This window comes from Cygnus atratus, chromosome 15 (genome assembly GCF_013377495.2).
Source record: "Cygnus atratus isolate AKBS03 ecotype Queensland, Australia chromosome 15, CAtr_DNAZoo_HiC_assembly, whole genome shotgun sequence".
NCBI classification, from domain to species: domain Eukaryota; kingdom Metazoa; phylum Chordata; class Aves; order Anseriformes; family Anatidae; genus Cygnus; species Cygnus atratus.
The window spans coordinates 17568290-17586332 of NC_066376.1; the positions used below are offsets into that span (position 1 = coordinate 17568290).

At 39.4% G+C, this 18043-nt stretch overlaps 1 protein-coding gene across 1 annotated transcript in view; it reads right to left on the minus strand.

Annotated features, from left to right (window-relative positions):
- Nucleotides 1-8355, minus strand: part of LOC118249263 (uncharacterized) — a 94784-nt gene extending 86429 nt beyond the window's left edge. Inside the window, exons 1-7 of the mRNA XM_050713909.1 lie at nt 8253-8355; nt 6966-7126; nt 5366-5436; nt 3214-3379; nt 2431-2568; nt 1412-1601; nt 485-612 (exon numbers count right to left, since the gene is read on the minus strand). Coding sequence (XP_050569866.1) covers nt 485-612; nt 1412-1601; nt 2431-2568; nt 3214-3379; nt 5366-5436; nt 6966-7126; nt 8253-8355 — 957 coding nt within the window. The remainder of the gene's footprint in view (nt 1-484; nt 613-1411; nt 1602-2430; nt 2569-3213; nt 3380-5365; nt 5437-6965; nt 7127-8252) is intronic.
- Nucleotides 8356-18043: the final 9688 nt, after the last annotated feature.

An 18043-nucleotide genomic window follows, 5' to 3' on the forward strand; every position in this document is an offset into this window, starting at 1 on the left:
TTGTAAAGTTGTAAAGATACAAAGTTTTAAAGATACAACTAAAACATGCAGTTAAATCATAATAGGGAAAGGAGAACAAAAGCAGTGAGTACAGCATGCAGGTAATAGAAAAAGGTAAGTAGAAAGAAGCCAGTCAGTTTAGTAAGCAAAAGAACATTGTTGGGTTTTTGTTTTAGTTTTTTTTTAAGTGCTTTCAAACACTTGGATTCACCCAGTTAAAAAATAAGTGACCTCCATAACCTTCAGGCTACTACATTTACTATCCCATCGCCCTCTTTCTGTTACACTCTCTTGCTGCATCATAAATTGTACAATTCCCATAGGAACAGGTTTGATGCTATGGATTACGGAAGGATAATGAAGGGACACAGGAATGGTGCCAGAGTGATTCTAAACTTGTCCAGTGGAAGTCACCATCTGTCTGTGTAGAACTCTCAGACCACAAAAAGACCACTAGAAACTGAGGTTACATGTAAAAGCTTACCTCAAAACTCGTACTATGTGCTAGGCAAAGCTTCCACAATAGGTCGGTCACTTCCTTCCCAGTGACCTCCTTCTTGGTTTGTTCCCTTTCATAGAGCATGCTGGTCATATACAGATCCTTGGAGTCCACTGGAAAGACATAAGGAAAAATCAGACACCTGGTTGCTGGCCATTTGCTTTGGTTAACACCAAATTTTAAGGAAATGTTACTCTCAGCATTTATTTCTACATGTAAGAATCTCTATAGTTTCAGTAAAGCCAAGGGATGAATATGTATGCCTGTACTCTGGTTGAATGTCATAGAATGAAGGCCTAAACACAAATGTGGTGTGAAAGAAATTCAGAGAAACAAAACAAAGCAGATACATCTGAAAAAAAAAATCCCATTTGCTATAAATATGCCTTTTACAATGACCCTGCCACTTTACAATCATTGCCCTTTTTAGTTTTATATAATCATTTAATCTGTCCCATACCCCAGCCTTCCAAAATTCAATAGGAGATCTGGGTGCCAAGAATAATACATAGCTGGACTCTAAGGTTCTTCCTCAGGAGGAAGATCATGTCATCTTACATCAGTACAAATACAAATAAAAAGTATTCTGGAAATTCATATATATATATATATATATATTTATATATATTTAAAGCAGAAAAAAAAAAAAAAAGTTCCTCAAATTTAGAGCTCAATCTATCACTTTTAGATAACCACTCAAAGTACAGTTACATCAGTCTCTCCAGCTTTCAAAAAAATAGGCAGCTGTCAGTAGCCCAGACTGTACAAACATCACCTTCCACATAGTTTAATATTTGAACAGAAATATCTGGAGTTCTCACAGGCAAGATGCAGTCCCAAGATTCTTCTAGGAAATCATTTGATTTTGCAAGAAATAATTTTATTTTTGATAAAGCAGAAACATCCTATTACCTTTTTTGTACAGTGTCTCTGCTTCCACTTGAAAGAGTTTCAACGAAGACTGAGTCTCTGTCTTTGCCCTGCCACCTTTCTGAGAGAATGGTGCAACGAGATGGGATTCAGTACATTTGGCTTCTGCCAGGACTCCATCCTTAACTCTCTGAACACATTCCAGTTTAGAAGACAGGATCTGCTGCTCGGACTGAGAAGAAAAGATACTTCAGGGAAAGTCTTGATGACCTATGTCAGGCTGCCCAGTCCTTTCACTCGTGACTTCATGGAGGTTTCCAGTTCTGTGATGTAGTTAAGTCTTCTGTCTAGACCTCTGATTGCCCCCAGCCTGTGTAGGTTAATGTGTTCTTTTTTCAGTCTACACTTTCCTTCACTGAAATGCAACTGCTACTAACTTTCAGTGTCAAATGGTCTCAATTCATTTCAGTTTGCAAAGCACTGCTGTTAAGCAGATCCTTCTGGTCAAGTAAGTTGAGAAAAAGAAAAGGCTGGTAAATGATGACTAGCTAGTACAATACATGGAACAATTATTTTTCACCTAACTAAAGTGATACAAAATACAAACATTAACAGTATTTGCCATGAACAGTGAAAAATTGTAAGTTTTGCTTCTAGAAAAGCTTTCTTTTCCTTCTTTCTATTCCCCTCTTTCATGGTCTTCTGTCAGTTTCCACTATAACATTTTAATGACAGAGGTTAATACAGGCACCATAGTAACCTCTTGCATTTATTCTATAATACTCAACAACTACAATGCAAATCTGCATTAAAACCAGATTATGTTAATAGGCATTAAAAGGACAACAACAGTAATCGTTTCTTTGCTAAAGATTCAAATTTGGGCAGACACGCACAAATGTAATTGAGCATAAACAACTACTCAAAATGTTTTCATTTACATTATTAAAAATGTTCCTGCCAGTAGAAGTACCTGACACGAATTGAAAACCTGGTCCTTAGACTCTTCAAAGAAATTAAAAGGACCTGTGAAAGAACCAATGTCATTTCCCAACACTTACCGACATACAAGGAAGAGCAACAGACTGCACAGAAGTAAAACTAGAATATCGATGAGAGCAGAGGTTTAAGTCCCTTGTTTTGACAAGAACAGGACCCTTTCGCTGATACCTGGTTGGGCATATTCCCAGCACATCCATCTGGTAACAAATGTAAAGTGTGAAATCACACATGCATGCTACAATACTAGGAAGTATTACGGCCTATTACAATGATTTAAAGTCATTGCTTTGTTGTAATGAGATAGGAGAGACATAAATTATACCTTGCAGGACACTTGCTTTGATACAAAAGCCACAGAAAGCCCAATCATTTTAAAGATCTTGGACAAGTTTTATAAAAGCCAGGGTTTGTTGGTTAGTTTAACTTCAGTGTGTTATTTTTAATCAGATCATTTATAGACATATGCTTTTTCATTCCAGATTTTCTGTATTTGCAGAGAAGCATTAACTAAGAAGAGCATTTCTACTCTACTCAAAGAAATTGAATTGCATATGACCCGTGCCTTATAAAGGAACATTTATTTAAACAATGCTATGTAGCAATAGCATGAGAACAAGTGCACACCATGCTCAGGTAACAACGTGTTGGCTTCCAAACCCCAACAAGAATGCAAATTACAGATAATTTCATAACACTAACTCCTAAAAGAAATCAGACAAGCACCATAGGCTGCTAGCCTGTCATCAAGCTGTAACAATTTGTAGTTGTTTAACAACAAGATAGACTTAATAGGCACAAAGGCTAACAGTCAGTCTAGAGCATGACTCTACCAACAGTCTTACCTCTTCAACAACAGCACGAGCAGTGGATGTTTGTGACGTCTGCAGGACACTGAGAATGCCTCGCTTTATGTTCAGTGCCCAAGTCTGTTCACTCCTTACAGGACAGAGCTTCAGAACTTTCCCATCATGGAAAGAAAAGTGAAGAGGATGCTGTTCTAGTACTTCCCTGCAATTAAACAATGCTTCTTGCTTCAAAACAGTGGTTGCCAGTCAGTTTATGACATTAGATTCAGATTTTCTGAACAGAGTTGTTCCCCCACAATGGATCCATCTTACTCTGTATCTCCATTCTTTACAACAAACCTCTACTTTTCATGAGTTAGCTTTGACCCTAAAAGCCCCTTTTCAAAACAAACAATCAAAAATAATAATAATAAAAAGAACTATCAAGATAATCATAACATCTTCAACATAACTGTAACATTTAGTAAAGCAATTTCCTGTGAAATTATTTACAAGCAATTATACTTAATGGCAACAAGTATTGTTTAATGTAAAACAGCAATTTTATTTTATGATTCAGGGTGCCTGCAGCATTGGTGAGCATGTCTCATTTGTGATGCAGCTGTATGTACTCCTAAACATTTGTCTTCTGCTGTGATACGCACAAAACCATGATTAAGTGCTTTCCAGTCAACCCCTTGTTTTTATCTTCCTGCTCTGCTAGGTGTACATACTTGGGCTCTATCCCAGTGTTATCGCCCAGTCCTTGTTGTTTGACTCAGTAACTTTGCTATCCCAGGCTGAGAGTACAGAATTTTCCACTTTTAGAAGTGACTGTGTTTGAACATTGATTTTACTCTAATAATCTATTTTCCCTCTCAACAGGGAAAAATAAGCCATCTAAAGGAAGAATTCTGCAGTATTCTAAAGGTCAGCTCCCAAACAGGGAGATACGCAGTTCTTCTGCACATTAACATTGGAACTAACCATTCATTTCAAGCCAACTCATAAAGACAGTGCAAGAGGAAGATATTATCCAGGTGTTCGTGCATTGAAAGTCTTTCCAGAAGAAGAGACTGTACATGGGATACGGGTTTCTGTACTCCTAGGCAAATGAGGTTGCTTTTGTTACTATCTGTGGAAATTATATGCATGTTCAGAGGACAAGCTATACCACTGTTATTCACAATAGGCTGAGGGAAATGCTAATAAGGTTCACTGGTCTGAATAATTATTTTCAATAGCCAGACTTCACTGAATGCTTTCTTTGCTACCTCTTTTTTCACTTCTCTGCAAAGAATAAGACAACTGCTCTTATCTCTAAGAAAGTCCTACAAATATCTGTATAGAAGAATGTGTGCCTGTATAAATGATTGGAATTCCAATACCACTACTCTTATTTTGGAACACAGAGCTCTTCTTGATGAACATAAAAAGCAATACATTTACTCCAAACTTGCTCTTTTTGACACTCTGAATTGAATCAATTATCTCACTTGTCAGTGTTGTTTAAAGGCTGAGAATCCAAGCAGCGGGACAAAGACAAGATTATGAGGCTCAGCTTAGACCAGACAACAGAAATGCCTTTTTTTTTTTTTTTTTTTTTTGGATAATACAAGAAGCATCAGCTCTCTGGAAAAATACCAGACCTCCACAGTTAGAAGAGGCTTCTTTTTATATAGGATTCTTCACAAGTGTCTATACCTTTGCCTGTCAGAGAGCTACACACTGACAGTATATTAAAAGTAAGCTAGTATAACCATAAGTGGAAGAAGATGACATTAGAAGAATAAATGGAATTTAAATGAAAATTTAAATGAAAATGGAATTTTCACTGGAGGAAAAAAAAAATTTTACATCACAAGAAATACAGTCCCCTCCAAACTCAGAACTTCTAAAATGGAGTTCAAAACTCAAGAGTCTCTGCAAGTAATAACTGCAACTCAGAAAACTAATGAGTGATCCATACATGCTGCTAGGCAGCAAGAGGCTTGATAGTTTGTACCCAGAATCACTTAAACTGTCTACTCCTCAAATATTTTTACATACAAAGGATGAAAAATAAGTTCAAAAAATCTTTTTGGACCATATGACCCCCATTTTCCTGATGGTCTTCAGATTTATCTGCTGCTAAACCATACAGCATCAAAACAAAAACAAACAAATAAACAATCAAAAAACAACTAAGCCAAATTAGAAGTTTTTCCACCTTAGACTGTCCATTTCCTTCAGAGACTCTTCTCTGGATGCAAGACTTTTCTTGATCTGTACATCTTGCACCTAGGAGTAAAGATTATAGAGCAATTAATATCAATGTCATTAGGAACACGTGGACTTTGTTACATAAGGACATGTAACTAGAAGAAGACGACTATGAAAAAAAGCCTCAGTGCTGCAAACAAGCCAACTGCAATAGCCACATCTTCAGGGTACATATCTGAGACAGTTTCCAGAAATTTCTTCTACAAAGAAGTTTCACTGATTATTAAATGCATTCTGTACGGCACAATTATACCCTTTTATTTTCAAGCCAGAAGCAATCACCTACTCTAAGGTAAAGTAGGAGCCTGGATAAATATAAGTCCTTTCTACTCCTGTGGAGAAGCAAAATGACTACTTACATTGGTTGATTCTTGCAACCAAACCCAGTAAAGTGCTCAGTATTCATTAGCCATTTCATAGTTCAATTTTACTGAATTCAGAGAAGAAAACGCATGCCTAAGTGATTTCCAATTTGGCTGGTAGTAGTAAGGAAGAACTGTTCTCAAATGATGTAACAAGAATGGTGTTCCTCTGTCCCCCTTTTAAATACAGCATAGATTACAACCACTAGTGATTTTTTTCCCTAATATTTTCTAATTTATTTTTATAAAGACAAGCGTTTAACTACAGATTCTTTTGCATGTCTTACGAGGCCTCAACTAAGACAAAAAGCTAGAAGTAGCAGAGTCCAGACACTGATATAACAAGGCAGAACTCAATGATTCAACCTGAAGACAGTAACCAAATTCTCATTTTTTTATGCAAAACCAGGGGACCACCGACCAGTTAATTTTATCCACATGGCCATGTTAGGACAGAGATAACTATCCTATTCTTTGTTGGCTTCATCTGTATTTTTGTATATTGCACACATATGTCAACTCCCCCACAGAACCCATGAATTAGCTCCTTTGTTAACCCAAAGAAAACCAAGGCAGATGAAAGTTTATTTTCCATGCTCCCCCTGTTAGGAACTGTAATTCTTCAGCTTGCCTACCACAGGGCTCACCCAAGGAAGAGGTCTGTAATCTGAAAATGGTCTGTTGCTCTGTCACTGAGACAGAGATCTCCTACTGAGATCAATGGAGTGTTACAAAACTGAATTTTACACTGTGCTAGGAAAGGCACCAATCCAGCATATCATACAAGTTTCTCAAGTTCTCTTTAAAAAGTTTGCTATTTTTAAATTACAGCTACAGATATGAAAGTAATTAAAAATAAAACAAATTCCTTTCAAAGGGATTAGCTTCATATCTAGTTCTGCATTTCATATCTAGTTCTGCACTTCATGTAACAAAACAATGAAGTTTATGAAAACAAAACAGGCCACTTAGGAAAGAAAATGTTTTGTTTAATCTGCCTTCTAAGCTATTTAATTTGAAGCTGTGTTGCATCCAGGCAAATCTGCAACTCTGATTATGAGATCCAGGATCTAACTGGCTTTTAATTATAAGAAAAAAAAATGTATTAAATGTAGCAGTAATCCCATAGAAAGATACAGTTCCATGTTAGCTCATCCCAATCACTCAGACTATGACAATACTCACTTTCAAAACCATCTGGCAGTTCCCCAATACTTCAATGATCACCGTGCTCTCCAAAGAGATGCCACTGCTTTTATAAATACTCCCCTGCAGGAACGTGTTGGTGACTGCTGAATACCTGTAGCTGTGTCTAGCTCTTTGGGGGAAGTATGATGCACTGTGTCCTAGGAAACAAACAACAAAAATCTTTTGTCTGTTGCAGGCTTTTTTCCTCCTTTTTCTTTTTAAAATACTTTTTAATCTTTTCACCACTAAAAACAGGTAAGTAAGGGGCTAAATTTTCAAAATGTTCCTTTCCCACTTGGGCTTACAACTGAAAGAACTGGGCTTCTGAAAGCACCCTGCATGCAAGCGATAGCTCGTATATGGAAGGTGGAGAGAATTTCCCTCTCTCTTATGCTCACAGCCTCACAATTCCCATCAAGGCAGGAAGCTAATTCCAAGAGCAGAAAGAGAATGCAATGCAGTTGTGGCACGATGCTCTCTTGACACCTTTCAGAGAGCAGCAAAGCTGGACCTTTGCAAACTAAAGAAGTTTGGTTCTGAAAACCTACCCTAGAAGATCCAGGCTGAGGAAAAGAAAGCATGGGAAGACAGGGATTGTTCATGTTTGTATATGAAGACATTGTCATGACCTTGCAACGTCCATTAGCAGCACTGTCCTCTAGAGAACATAATGTCAGACACCCTGATGCATGTTGCATAGTGTCTGTATTCCTCTAATTGAAGGAGATTCTCTTCTAGACCAGGTGATAATTTATCCTCATAGGAGGAGAGGATTGGAGTCATAATACCTTCAGCGCCAAAAGTTTTGGTGGCTGTGATGTGTGAGATTTTAACAAATATGATATCCCTAGAAGATAGTATGGTATGGCCTTATCTAGGACCACTGAAGTGCAGAAGAGGAAAGATTCATAGAAAATACACATTCTTCCCTCAGGTGAAGACAACAAGACGCGGGAAAAATGACCACTGTGACTCCCATAAAATAGAGCTTCCTTTTCTTTGCCTCACAGTGGCACTGACACACTCAAGCACTTTCAATGACAAAGCCACACAAGGATGAAATAATGCTGAACAAACCAAGGGTCTCTAAGCTGCACTGTCTGGGTAGGAAGCTAAGAGGCCGGGGTGAGATCTTGCGAGCAGAATATCCACATGCTTTCCCTCCTGCTACACTGAAAATAAAATAAAATAAAATAAAATAAAAATCTGCACATTCAAGCACCTGCTGGCAACGTAAATCAGATGCAAAAGTTATAAACTATACTTCAGGCCATCCAACCAAACCTTTCCAGGTCAGCTCAATATCCTGCCTTCCTGTCTGTCTGTCCTTTAAAGAATAGAAGTTTTGTGCATGGTCACTGAAGGAGAAGTCTTTCTTCATGCCCATTTCAGTATGAAAGGAGCTAACACTGGGTGCTAGAAAAAAAGACATTCATACATGGCTGGGTTTTGTCCTGCACTGGCTTAGTAGTTTGTTTAGCTCTACTGTTTATGAGTTTTCTCAGTTCACAGAATGTGAACTTGAGGCAGTCTGTGCATGGTAAAGTTCAGTAGGACTTCTCAGATACTTCTGTGAATGCATATCACTTGGTCATATATATCATTCTTCTAATAAATCAACATCCCTGCTGAAGAGAAGGAAGTTTTCAAATCCCTCTTTTCTTATCACATACAAGGCCTGAATACAGTCTTGTGTTACTCACCAACACAATCAGCAAAACAGGAAGCTCCAGAACTTAAATTTTCTGAGGATCCTGTAATGACAGGTAAGATTACTGAAAAGCATTGAAAATTTGTGTGCAGCTCAGGACAGACCTGCTGCTCTTCAATTGCCACAAACCCAACATGAAATAATAAGAAGCAACCTATGAACACCCTAGGGCAAGCACACATCCTTACCCTGAGAGTTGTAATGTTAGAGCAACTCAGAAGGATCATATCCAACAGTTTGGTGCTGAGATCCACCTTTATATTTCTTACAAAGGATTCTTACCCATTCTGTACCACCACCACCATCTGTGTGAAAGTGTACATTCGATTTCAACAGCAAGAGCCAGGGGTCTCCTGTTCCAGACAAGGGAACCCTCCGTGGCATTGTGAGCTGAACCCTTTGGAGCTCACTTGGGGGGGAAAGGGGAGGAGAGATAAGAGCAGTGGTTGTTTCAGGTAATATATACTGGTGTTCAATCTTATGCTTTTTGTATAGATATGTGTCTATTCTCTTTCGTCTTATTTTTAGTGAAAAGATCAAAGAAAAGAGAGAAACAATAACTAGCATATTCTGTCTTTTGTAAAAGTTCAATTTTCCAGAAGAAAATCTTAGAAACAACCACTGAGTAGAAAAACATCATTTACTTTCAGAGTTAAAGTATGTGACCACACGAAACATCAGCATGGCTCTACCCTCTGTCCTTTTTTTTGCTACCAGGCCTCAACCATTCAATGAGTTGTTCCAAACAGAAACCAAAGCCTACCCCCCCCCCCCCAAAGAAAAAAAAAGGACAGTTTTGCTACTAAGTATGCAAGGATTAGACTTTGCTTTCACCCTTTTCCACATGTCTAAACCACACAAGCACACAGATAAAGGGATGACATGCCTTAGTGTATTTATTGAGGTAGGTATGGAAATGCAACAATACCATGGATAACCAAATAAAGCACAAAAAGGAAATTATGGCTCTTTTTCCCTTCTCTCGTGTATTCCCAGGAGCATTTAGACTAAGCACTACTATGCCTTGTACAAAATGGAATTATGCCTGCATTAACTAGGGGTTCTTAATCCAAGAAAGAAATACATTTCCTATACGCCAAACTTCTGCACAGCCACAGGCCTTTAACTTAGGAAAATGTCTACTTAACTAAAATCTTTATTGCGCACAGACAATCAAGAATTCATAAGTACCATTTAAAACAGGAACAAGAGCAAGCTTTACTGCTGAAGAAAGATTTTTTCAGCACCAGCCCACTAAGGAACAAACACTTAAACATCACAACTCAAGGCTAGCATCCTTCAGCACCGGAGAGCCTGCTCTCCAGCATGACTTTCCTTCAGACTTGGACTGGGATGGCAGCGAATTTGAGGGAAACCAGAACACACCTACACCACACGGGGAATTGCTTCAGGTTCACATTGACATGAATGGGGGAATTCCAAGCACTGCTAGACAACATAAAAAGCACATGACAGACTGGAGGAGAATTTCTGTTTGCACATGGAAAGTTAAGACCAGTCAAAATTTTAGGGTATCTATTTCCTGTGCATCACTGCAACTGCCTCTAAGACATCCCTAAGAATCTTGTGGTTCAGGCAAAAAAAAAGGGGGAACTCCCTCCCCCCCCCCCCCCCCTTCTTTTCTTTTAAAATGTAGAAAGTTTGTTTCAAGTTATTGGCTTTTAATGAAGAAATCAGTATCACATTCAAGAAACTTGAAGTAAATATAGTAAGACAAACTTGGAAAATTCATCTCTTATGCAGCATCAGATTTTTAAAATGTTCACCATGCCTCCCCAGGACCAGATTTAAGAGCTCTCTCAGCTCCCATGTGGATACCTGAATGCTGTAGTCAGAATTGTTAAATATGCTTATCACAGAGAGATGCTGTGGTTGGCTGGGCACCTCAGATGGTCAGGCACTTGGATAATTTTGGTAAGGTGCCTAAACTTAGAGCTTCTGCTCTTTGCTTTGTTTTTTAAGTTGTAAATTTTCTTTCATAGTTACTTCATGTACTTATCCCTTTTCAGTTGACAAGAGTCACAAAGGATAACCAAGGACCACACAACTGACATTTCATGATTTATTCACATTTTTAAGAAAATCTTTCATCTGCCAAATTACAAAGTGAGCACAGGTTTAGAACAAGAGGCTAGCACAGAATTTTTGCCTGTTATTTTCAGGTAAGAAAATTGGCACAATCTCACTGTTTCCGTTGCTTTCCCTTGTAATCCTGAAGGAAGACGTGCTACTTAACTGCATTATAGGCAGGGTGCCCTCCCACCTGCCCATGTACCACCCAGAGAGCTCAGTAAAGCTAACTGCTATGCTACACTGAGAATCGAGACAAAGCTGCTACAAAAATTACTACAGAATTACAAGCTGTAACATAATTTACAGCATCTCTGAGGTTTTGATAGTGAGATCATTACTTCACAGAAATATTTTGCATTGACAGATATCAGTCTTAGCAGAGGAAAAAGTTTATTCTACTTACTCCCAGAAGCTCCTGCTGCAACAGCATAGAGTAAAATGATGGCATGCAGCCCCATGACCAGTGAAATTCCCTCCTCAGCCCAGAAGTTAACAAAATCACATCAGTTCTCCTCTCAAAGGCACTTCTAGCAAGGCAGTGAAAGAAAGCCTCCTTCACAAAGCAGGAGCTCGCTATTTCTTTCAGTTCCCTTCTTCCAGCCAGAGGAGGGGCTCTGGCAGGGCATCCTGTGGAGGGGAGGGTACATGTGTGTAGTAAGGGGGAGAGAAGCACACAAACATCTCATCCAATCCTAACAGCATTTCAGCCTTTTTGCTATAAATAGGGCCAGAGAGAAAGAAATTAACCTATTAGAAATTGCACAAAACTGCAAAGAAAAGAAACGAAGTACATGACATCACAAAATAGCAAATGCTAAGAACAATCCTACACAGTAAGGTTAGTGGGAAAACAAACCAAACAAAAAAAAAACACCCCAGCAATCATTCTCAATGATTAATCAAAAGCACACAGGATGAAAACTTGCTTCATGGGAGGCAGCTCATCCCTTCAACCAAAGTCCCAAATCTAAGATGGCTGAAATTGTGCATGAAGAACACACAAAAAGACTAAACTACAGTCCTTCTGACAGCACTTAGACTTTTACAACACATCAGATATTAGTAGTCCACAGCTCACCAAACCACTGATAAAAAACTTTCCTTTCCACTCCTGCTTGAGGGAGCTTCACTGTCTCCTGTTCTACTTATTCGTTCCTCCAGACCTGGGTGCTTGTCACACACCTTCCCTGGAAACCTACTGTTCACTCTTGACATGTAACAGGATCGATGATCACCTGTGCCAGAGGCATTAACAGAACTCAGTTACACAAGCGTGCCAAGACCTTCTGAAGGAAGCTGCTCTGAACATGCCAATATTTATTTTCTGCCACATACTCACCTGCTGTGAGCCCCTGTGGTTTACCATGAGCTATCGTTTACTTCAAACAAGATTCACAAGCAGAAACCACAGATAATCCCAGTCCCTGCTACCACACTCCCCCGCTAAGCTTGTGCTATCACATCCTCTTGCCTGAGCTTACTTTCTCCATTGGTTAACTTTTGCCCAGTTTAAAATGCTTACGAATTTTAATTAAAAGGAAAGGAGCTTCTCATATGTGCTTTGCATAGATCAATGACTAAAGTAAATGAGAGACAGCAGGTCAGGTATAAAGAGTTAATAAAATACTTCACGACTAAAGACATACTGCTGTACAAAAACCCCAGATCCCCTAAATGTCGAGCTCAGGGACAGCTCAGGCCTGAAACTGGGTCCAACAATCTTAGAGACTTCACACATCAGCAGGGATTTCCTGTGATCAACCCGAAGTAATAACTGAGAACCTCCTACCATCTCCAACTATATTTTTTCAGAACATTAAATTCTAATTTTGAAAGTGCTTCAGAAAGTTCATTGTAGAAATCTTGCAATTTGTGTGGTTTGCTGTTTGCTTTTCCTCTGCTGAGGTACTCCATTTTGTATTTGTTCTGATTTTTCATTTTCAGATTTCAGCTCATTTGGACACAGTACCTGCTCAGTAAGGTAACTTGCAGTCATTCAGCTCTTGATCTACAATCAGCAATTATGGACAGAAAAGCAGGCAAGATAATATTTGGTCAAGAATATAAAAACATAATGATTCAGAGTAAAATTCCTATGTTGTGACAATTATGTTCTTGAATCACTACTATTGCCTGTTCTCCACTGGAATCTGACTTTTAACTGTTTGTATAGTAAGATTTTTTGTAACTTATTAAATATAGCTATTGCAGAACAACTTAAAAGAACAAAGTTTATACTGAAGTCAGTGGGGTAATCAAAGCTGGAATTAGGGGAAATTTGTACTTTATCTCTGTTAAGAACCACATAGCCCAACATCAACAACTTACAAGCAGCATTTGTGCACTGAGATCCCCTTGTGTAGCCTTTCCTTCATATTCAGGACAACACTGTGATCCATTTGAGATGCCAACATAAACTCATTTTCAAATGAATTAGGTGCTTTACAGTAAGTTTTCCAATTAGTGTATATTAACCTCATGCATGACATCCATGTCAGGAGTCAGAGTATATAAATAAGTGCTTAATTTTACGCATAAGCACACCACAAAGAATCAGGCATGTGCTCAAATCTAAATGCTATTTTGGAATATGGCCATTTTATTAGTCATTTCATTCCCTACTCAAACATCAGAAGCTCTTTCAGAAACATTTTTTCTCTCCAAAAAACTAGACTTTCCTTATAGCATTGTGGTTTGTTTGTTTCTGTTTTTTTTTGTTTGTTTTGTTTTATGTGTGTGTTTTGTTTTTTTTTCTTTTTACAAATCTAATTTTCTCTTTAAGTTATATTTTTAAATTTTCATACAGAATAATTCATGCAGGTCACAGGCTGCTCCTTTCCTACACGAAAATAGCTGGATGAAAGAGGGAGACCAGGAAAGGTTGTACGAACTATGCTGAGAGACAGCCTGTGCCTGAAGTCACTGAAACACAGCAGGGACTAACCAGATGGCAGTGTCAGACATGTTGTTTACAAGACTGCACCACAATTTGGGAATCTGCACACAGATTTTGGGATGCTTCAGAATGCTCTGCACAACAAATCAACAACATTGCATATATGTCCTATCACGTGCAAGAGACAAGAAATATGCGTCTTCCTCAAAGGTCACATGCATCACACTAAACAAATTGGACTGTCCTGATGACCTTTCTGAAAAGATGCAATAGTCTTTCCTAAAAGAAGCCACATTTCAAAGCTTTAAAACAAATACTTAGCTATGGATGTTAGCATTTCAACTGCTATTTTTAGAGTAATGACACCTTTATGGAAAAATAAAGCATTTATGATAGCTGATGTATCATAGCAGAAGGGTTCTCTTTAAGGATTAACAAGCAAACTTTCTCAAAAGATCCAGTCTTTTTTTTTTTTTCTTCTCCTCCAGTCTCAACAGTGGAGAAAAAGTTTTAATTTGTGAACACTGGACATTAATATTTGAGCAGAATTTAGAGAAACTCAAATGTTTTTAAGAAAAGAGCAGCAGCTATTCAGAAGTTTCCATCAGAAGTCGCCACTGATCTGAGTGTCTGAGAACCAGACAGGTCCAATTTCAGGCATCAGCAAGACCAGAACATGGCTGAGTCTCTCCCCTTCTGATACCACACTGAGGACTGACATTCAGTAGTAACAATGAGAGCTACAGACTGAATATGGACATAGAAGATCCATGCAAAATAACAGGTATGGTGACTTTTTATATATAAAAGCATTAATTACAGACTGGGTTACATTTCAATATTCTACAATTCAGACTTAAGAGACTCACAATTCAGACTCGGGTTCACACTGCACATTGTACGCAGACTGCCGGAGTGCATCATGGTCAGCACAGCTCAGCTGTGGAGAGGCTTGTGGATTTGGGCTTTGGCTTAGAGGTGACTATTTTTCTGAAAACAGAATCAATGTCACCTGGTTTTAATTCTCTATAATGTTCAAATTGTCTTGCTCTGCTTTTTCAGGTGCAGCTGTAAATCACACTTTCCAAAATAAGCAAACCTGCATTTTAATGCATTTTAAATTTTAACTTCTAGCTTCGGGGCTTTCAATTTCTTAGGGAAGAAACTGTATCAATAAAAAGAAAGAAAAATGTCTTGTAGGTGTATGAGCACACACAAGGATTTATAGACCTGGGCTTGACAATTTCATAAACCTACTAATCAATTTTTATTTTTTTAAGAGCAAAGAAATTCACAAACAAAACTCCAGGGCTTTTTTTTTTTAATCAAAAACATTTCAAACAGTATTTTGTCAGTGTTTCTCAGAGCTTGTGCCCTTCATGTTAAAACTTCAAAGTTAGGAATTAAATGTCTGGCTTACAATAGACTCTTAAATGCATGCTGAAGTCAAATCATTACGATAAAACACATTATATATTCAGTGCCCTGTGTACTTGACGAACGTCATTAAATCAAGTGGGCTGTTAAGCAGAAGATGCACTCCAAGACTGAAAAACAAGCTCAATGTATTTAAGCATTTTTTCTACCTCCCCCATAACAGAGATTATTCTTTAAAATAAATGAACAGACAAATAACACCCCAAAGAAAAACAGACAAAAAATCTCCTAGAGGAATTTCCAATATGGTTCTGTCCCAGAAAACTTACTCATACTTTGAAAATACTGAGGAAAATTAGACACGAATGCTGCAAACACTAGTTTATTGACACTCAGGAGACTTACCTGGCAGTAAGTCTATGAAAATTGTTCATCCATTTAATGAACTCAAGTTTGCAAAACAAATTTAATCAAAAACACCTTGTAGCACACAACAGAGTTAAGACATCCATGAATTCCTGAAAACTCTATGCTAGCATTGCGAACAAAATCTGAGATTTCACAAATCGGCAAAGTCTGTTTTGCAAAGGCCCTGTGAGGCTTTTAAAATTAATATTACCATTATAACGTTCACATTAGCCCCTAATGGCCAGAAGCAGGAGGAAATCACCCTTGGGCCTGGCCCCCAACCTACAAAGCCCACCTGAGGCAAGCGGCTGCAGACACTGCCTCCCGCCATGGCGGCCGCAGCTCCCTCAGGGCCAGGTGCTGAGGCAGCCTACCTAGGCTGCCCACAGCCTGTGCTCCAGGTCCCACCTGCATGTTTTTACAACCTTTTGACGTCTTAATAGACTTTACCACTTCTGGTTCTTATCAAGAAGTTGTGAACCAAAGCCTGCTGCAGCCAGAACAGCTGCAAAAGGCAGAGGGCAATGGATAGTGTCCTGGGATGGTAACGGTTGGGTTTGCCACCAGTTATTTATTCAGAATAACTAATTTCCCGGGGGGAAGGCGGCCTCAAAACCAAGGAGTGTTTTCAGACAGGTAAATTTTTAGAGCACTAACCAAAGTATGCAATTAATGGGCCAACTGCAACATGGCCGCAGTGGTCGCTGTGCCCCCTTCTCAGTCACCACAACCAACATAGACTCCTAGAATCATTAAGGTTGGAAAAGACCTCCAAGATCATCTGGTCCAACCATCCCCCTACTACCAACGTCACCCACTAAACCACGTCCCTAAGCACGATGTCCAACCTTTCGTTGAACACCCCCAGGGACGGTGATGCCAACACCTCCCTGGGCAACCCATTCCAATGCCTGACTGCTCTTTCTGAGAAGAAATTTCTCCTTATTTCCAACCTGAACCTCCCCGGCACAACTTGAGGCCATTCCCTCTAGTCCTATCACTAGTTACCTGCAAGAAGAGGCCGACCCCCAGCTCCCCACACCTCCCTTTCAGGTAGTTGTAGAGAGCAATGAGGTCTCCCCTGAGCCTCCTCTTCTCCAGACCAAACACCCCCAGTTCCCTCAGCCGCTCCTCAAAGGACTTGTGTTCCAGGCCCTTCACCAGCTTTGTAGCCCTTCTCTGGACACATTCCAGGGCCTTGATGTCCTTGTACTGTGGGGCACAAACCCCGCGGCGCCGTGAGGGCAGGAGGCTGTGCCTGGCCGGGCCCAGGTCCTACAGCACCCTGAGGCCCCGCTGCCCCCCAGGGAGTGCCCCTGCCTCCCCCTGCCTCCCCCGGGCAGCAGAGTCAGAGCCAAGTGCCAGGAGGGCCCCCAAAAGGGAAAATTTGGCTTTGCAAAAATAGAGCACGATCTTGCCCACCTGCTTGGGGCCTGGTGAGCGTCAAGTGTTGAGGTTTTTCACCTTTTTTTTTCCTATGCAAAAATGAACTCAAAGTAGTTTTTCTATATATTTTTATCTCAGAGTGTAGAATACTTGAGCACCATTATGTAAAGAAGTATCTTACGAAGTACAGGCCTAATGTCACTTTTGTACAATTGAGCAAGGTCCACCAGCCACCAAGTTACCCCCTCAGCAATGTTCCCTCTGCCCCCTCTCCAGAAGAAAAAGGTAACAAGCTACGACCACCTGGATCGCAGACCCAGCATGGTGGAGTTTTGCCTTTCTCCCTCCCAAGTGTGACAGGAGAAAACGCTTCCCAGTGGTGGTGGAGCATGCAGCTCCAACTGCTCCAGGGGCTGTGCCTGAAGCAGGGAGGGTGGCTGCTGCACATCAGGTGAATTCACCCTTCCTACTGATGTTATTCCATCATAGAGGAAATTACCCAAGATTTACAGATAACACTTCAGTCTTTGCGTTGCGATATTGCCTGGAAAAACAAGAGATAGAAACTACTTCGGTTTTTATCTGTTATTTTTTCCAATGCTTTTGTGAAATCCCTGTTGTCATGTTCAGACTCATGGCTTATATTATGCTTTTAAATCCTAAAGCATTGTCTGTCACACACCCTGCTAATACAATAACCATCTGGAGCTCATTAAAGCTTTTTCTTTTTGCAACATGAATACAAAGGAGTTGCACAAATCAAACCAACCAACCACAAAAGGACTTTGAAAAAGCTTCCTACTCACTCTACTTTTATTCTAGACTTGTGCATGAGTATTTTTAGTATCTCCAAACCACACGGCCACCTGTTCAAACAGACAGTAGATTTTCAGATTCTTAAACCAAAAAAAAGATTCATAAGGAGAAAAAACACACACACACACACAAAAAAAATTACAATGGTATAAGAAGCATTTCCTCTGAAACAGCAGGTTTCACCGTGCATGGTTTGGTGACTTAGCTTGAGAAAACAAATCACTTGTGAATTAGGTATAAATTCCGCAACACCTGGCATATCATATAGGACGGTACACTTCACAAAAGAAAAAAACCCAAAACATTAAAAGTCATCCTGAAGCTAATCAATTTGCATCCCATTGCAGGATTTTATAAAGAAAAGTAGGGACACAAAGGTGAATTTGT